Source organism: Babylonia areolata, chromosome 2 (assembly GCF_041734735.1).
Source record: "Babylonia areolata isolate BAREFJ2019XMU chromosome 2, ASM4173473v1, whole genome shotgun sequence".
Lineage (NCBI taxonomy): Eukaryota > Metazoa > Mollusca > Gastropoda > Neogastropoda > Buccinidae > Babylonia > Babylonia areolata.
In genome coordinates this window covers 14,061,969-14,066,968 of record NC_134877.1, presented here as the reverse complement: position 1 = coordinate 14,066,968, position 5,000 = coordinate 14,061,969, and the positions used below count along the sequence as shown (strand labels likewise).

Sequence of the window (5,000 nt, the reverse complement as noted above, 5' to 3'; positions counted from 1 at the left end):
CAGAAATACTTGGGTTTTGTTATTGTAAGTGTGCTGTCATAGATAGCTCCAAAGCAGCGAGAGAAAGACAGTAGCGATTGAAAGACAGACAGACAGACAGACGGAGAAAGATCATCGTACTGATGATCACATCTTAAGACAATGTGACCAGCATTTAAGCCCACAAGAACTGACCAGACAACTTTGATAACGAGGTGCAACCAGTACTTTTGGGGGTAGTGTTGATTTGCGGTCCCGTTCCTCGATAAGCTTATAGCGTGTGGTGGTTAAAACTTTCTTCGATAAACATATAGCGTGTGGTGGTTAGAACTTTCCTCGATAAACATATAGCGTGTGGTGGTTAGAACTTTCCTCGATAAACATATAGCGTGTGGTGGTTAAAACTTTCTTCGATAAACATATAGCGTGTGGTGGTTAGAACTTTCCTCGATACACATATAGCGTGTGGTGGTTAGAACTTTCCTCGATAAACATATAGCGTGTGGTGGTTAGAACTTTCCTCGATAAACTGATAGCGTGTGGTGGTTAGAACTTTCCTCGATAAACATATAGCGTGTGGTGGTTAGAACTTTCCTCGATAAACATATAGCGTGTGGTGGTTAGAAGAACTTCTTGTCAAAGTTTGCGGGGTTTTGTTTTGTTTTTAAGAAACACTGCATGCGAACAAAATTACATCTAAGTGTACGTTGCACCAGTGGGCACGGTTTGATCTTTGAACTATCGTGTCGTTTTCTTCTTCTTCTTCTTTCTCTTCTCCTCCTCCTTCTTCTATTGCTACTGCTACTGCTACTACTACTACCACAGCAACAACAACAACAGCTATTACTACTACAACTGCTACTACTACTGCTGCTACTCCTCCTACTACTCTACTAGCAGTAATAATACAATTGCTGCTGCTGTTTCTATTACTACTACTACTACCACTATTGTTGTTCATGCTGCTGCTGTTGTTGCTGCCACTACAACTACTATTTCTTCTTCTACTACTTCTCTTCCTCCTCCTCCTCTTCCTTCTCCTTTCTTCTCCTTCTGCTTCTTCTTCTTCTTCTTCCTTCCCTCCTTTCTTCCCTTTCTTTCGTCTTCTTCTTTTCGTACTTTAAAAAGAAAACGTGTTTTCGTAATCAACAGAGCACATTATAAAAGTACATTGAAAAAGGGCACAACCACTTCAGTATCAAATATAACGACAGGCTATAACAATCTACAACTGTGGCCCAACTTTTCGCATTGTGCGAAGAATAGTCTATACTATACTTCATGGAATACTCCACACACTACATGACAGTAGACCTACATACCGTACGCGCCTCCTTGCTGAAGTAGAAGGGGGGAAAACTCTACAAAAAAGAGAAGATAAATGTATCCAAGAAGACGGAAATGATTAAAATACAGATATAAAAAAAAAGAGATAGCGAAGGGTGGCAGTGGAGGGGTAGTGCTGGGAAGAGGGACTATCAAGCAGAGAGACTGTTGAGACAGACAGAGTGGACACAGAGGAGAGGGGCGTGGATAGGAGGGAGGACAAGGAGGAGGGGAAAAAAAGAAAGAAAGAAAGAACTTCAGCCTTGAGGCTGACGACTGAATGCCAGACATGTCTTTGTTCGGAGAGGACCCATCTCTGATGGAGAAGAGGGAGGAGGGGGAGAGAAGGAAGCAAGAGAGAGAGAGAGAGAGAGAGAAGGAAGAAAGAGGGAGGGGGAGAGATATATCAAAAGCGTGGGGTTTGTTTTTCTTCTTCTTTTTTCTTTTTTATTGATGGGGTCGGGGGTGGGGGGTCTTCTGACCCGGTACAGTATCACAAACCATCTAAACCTGATTTGTTATACAATCCTCTCTCTCTCTCACTCTTCTTCTTCTTCTTCTTCTTCTTCTTCTTCTTCTCCTCCTCCCTCCCTCCCTCCCTTCTATCGCCTCTCCCCCAACATCATTTTAGAGTACAAAGTGAAACATACTCATCCAAGGATAAGGTTCACGGCTGACTGCCTACAACTTGCTGCACATTTCTTGTCGCGGTATCAATGTGTTCCCATAACCCACCCTCTCAAGGACAGAAAAGACAACATCAGTACTGTCCAGATTGAAACATATATGGGAGGACAGCAACAGCAACAGTGTTTCCATGGAACACAAGATCAGACTCCTGCGTGCACTGGTATACTCCGTCTTCCTGTTTGCATGCGAGACATGGACCCCCACGGCGGATTTGGAGAAAAGAATTCAAACCATGGAAACGAGATGTTATCGTAAGATGCTAAACATCAGATACACTGATCACATCACCTGCGAGCAAGTGCGCCGGACCATCAAGCAGCACGCAGGACCTTGTGAAGATCTGCTGACAGTAGTTCAGAAACGAAATGGAGAATGCAGAATGGAAAGGAAAACCATTTGTAGAGACCAAGGCTTTGACACACAACCGACAGACCTGGAGGAATCTGGTGAACAGTTCTTCTGCGCGGCGCCCCAATAACTCTTCACAGAGTTGAGAAAGAAGAAGATACCCCCACCGAACTCTGATGTGGGTCACATGATCATTAAAATACATATATCTGATGTTCTGCGTGCATGTACACGCGAACTGGGTTCAGGCACTAAAAAGTCAAGCACATGCGTTGATCTGGAAAGTGGTAGAAATCTCCACTCTTCAATAAAACACCAGGCTCCGATACCAAGTTAGAAGAACGTGACGTGCATGCTCAAGCCCTTCATTGACGAGCATATCAGTCAGCAGCGGTAAAGAGGTATAAATCATATTCAATGCTATTTGTTGTCCAGTTACCTAAGACTACAGCGCCGAACAACTTGACCTTGAGGGCCCCAGCTATAGGTCGTTAACTCATTCGACTCTGAGGAGTTTACAACCTCAGGAGGCTTCCGTGCCATACTGATGCGAAAAGAACAAAACAAAACCGCAGTAAAATGAATGTTTTCCTCCATATTACGTTTGGACACATCCGGAAATATTGTAAAAGTTAGTTCCATTTCTTTACGGGACACATCCGGAAATATTTTACAAGTTAGTGCCATTTCTTTACCAGACACATCTGGAAATATTGTAGAAGTTAGTTCCATTTCTTTACGGGACACATCCCGAAATATTGTAGAAGTTAGTGCCATTTCTTTACGGGACACATCCCGAAATATTGTAGAAGACATTTCCCTTTCTTTACGGGACTCATCCGGAAATAATGTAGAAGTTAGTTCCATTTCTTTATGACGGTTCAAGCATAAATTATGTAGAAATGTGAAAACCATTTCAATCAGACAATTTTTGATGCTCGGGAGTAAGGCTCAATGAGTTTAAACTCCACGGCTTTTTGATGTTGTAGTAGTTGTTGTTGTTGTCCATTGTTTGTTCTTTTAGGAGCCGTACCCGGACGTGACGTGCTACATCATCATAAAGCGGCGGCCGCTGTTCTACATCTTCAACATGGTGCTGCCCTGCATCCTCATCACGCTGGTGGCCCTGCTGGGCTTCTACATCCCCAGCGACAGCGGCGAGAAGGTGACGATGGGCATCACCACCCTGCTCTCCATGACCGTCTTCATGATGCTCGTCACCGAGAGCATGCCCCCCACTTCCGACGTCCTGCCCCTCATCGGTCAGTCCGTACTTCCTGTTTAACTATCGGTTTCCGTTTCCGTTTCACTTTCGGTTTCAGTTTCTGTCTCACTTTCGGTTTCAGTTTCAATGCGGCGTCAAAGCAAGTGGATTGTGATATCGGAACCACACAGGAAAGGTCTGTGCTTATCCACAGAACTGTGAACTTTTGACATAATTTGAAAGCATGTCTTGAAAGGAGGATTTCTTGACAGTTCTGTCGAAAATGGGGTTAAAATAAAATTTCAAAAAGCACTAAAAGATAACAGAAACGTTATAACCTTTTAGAAAGTTTCATGGTTGTGTCAAAGCGTGCGGATTAATCCATATTCGCCAAACCACTCCCTCGTTGTTCAATTTGTACTTTCTGTTTGTTTCACTTTCAGGGGGGTGTCAAGCGTGCGGACTGATCCATATACGCTACAACACACACACACCCTCCTTTGTCAGTCTGCACTTTCACTTTCAGAGTGTCAAAGCGTGTAGACTGATCCATATTCACCACGCATGTGCTTCAAAATCTATATGGATACGTCCGCATGCCGTGACCCTTCTTTGAAACTGTAACTGAAACTGTTTAAATACTTTTTTTTTTATGAGATACTTGTCCTGCGCATAAATCTGACGCGCTGGTCAAGCCTTGAGAGAACCTCGTCGGTAGCAAATGTAGGAAGGTGTTGGGAGGAAGAGTGGGGGAAGGGGGGTGGAGAGACTCGGGGGGAGAGATGGGTGGGGATGAGGGAATTTGTGGGAGGGTAGGGGAAGGGGGGGGGTTCCTAAGCAGATGCCTGATTTTGAGAGAACCCCGCTGGTAAGAGGGTGGAAAGGTGGGGGAAGGGGTAGTGGAGGCATGGAGACGTTGTGGGGAGAGACAGAGAGACACACACAGAAAGAGAAACTGAAACTGTTTAATGTCATTAGCACACATGCCATAATAACATGGGGTTCACAGTTTCATGGGTACTGTCCAAGAAAAACAGACATTAAACACAAACAAAGAAAAGTCTCAGAGACTACTCCACACATGCAGACAACAGTCTCTCAGCGGACACACGAATCTCCATCTATGTACATACAAAATAGGCCGACACCTTACCAAAGGTAGTGTAATCGTTACTGTTCAATAAGTAAACCACCAAGCACATTAAGAAGAAATAGATAATCTCACACAGAAAGAGAGAGAGAGGTGGGGGTGGATCGGGGTAGTGGTTTGTAGTTTCAGTTTCGGTTTCAAGGAGGTGTCAAAAGCAAATGCCTGACCTACACATAAACCCAACGCGCTGATCAGGTCTTGAGGAAACCTCATTTGTGAGGGTGTGGGTTGCGCCTGGGTGCTGCCTTGATCTCTCTGTCCTTGTTCTTTCTTTAACCTCTCATCTCTTTTTAGAAGCAATAT

At 44.2% G+C, this 5,000-nt stretch overlaps 1 protein-coding gene across 1 annotated transcript in view; it reads left to right on the top strand.

The window, feature by feature from the left end:
• The window catches only part of LOC143276956 (neuronal acetylcholine receptor subunit alpha-10-like), a 25,437-nt gene that overhangs the window by 12,064 nt on the left and 8,373 nt on the right, over positions 1 to 5,000 (top strand). The window contains exon 6 of the mRNA XM_076581648.1: positions 3,368 to 3,605. Coding sequence (XP_076437763.1) covers positions 3,368 to 3,605 — 238 coding nt within the window. The remainder of the gene's footprint in view (positions 1 to 3,367; positions 3,606 to 5,000) is intronic.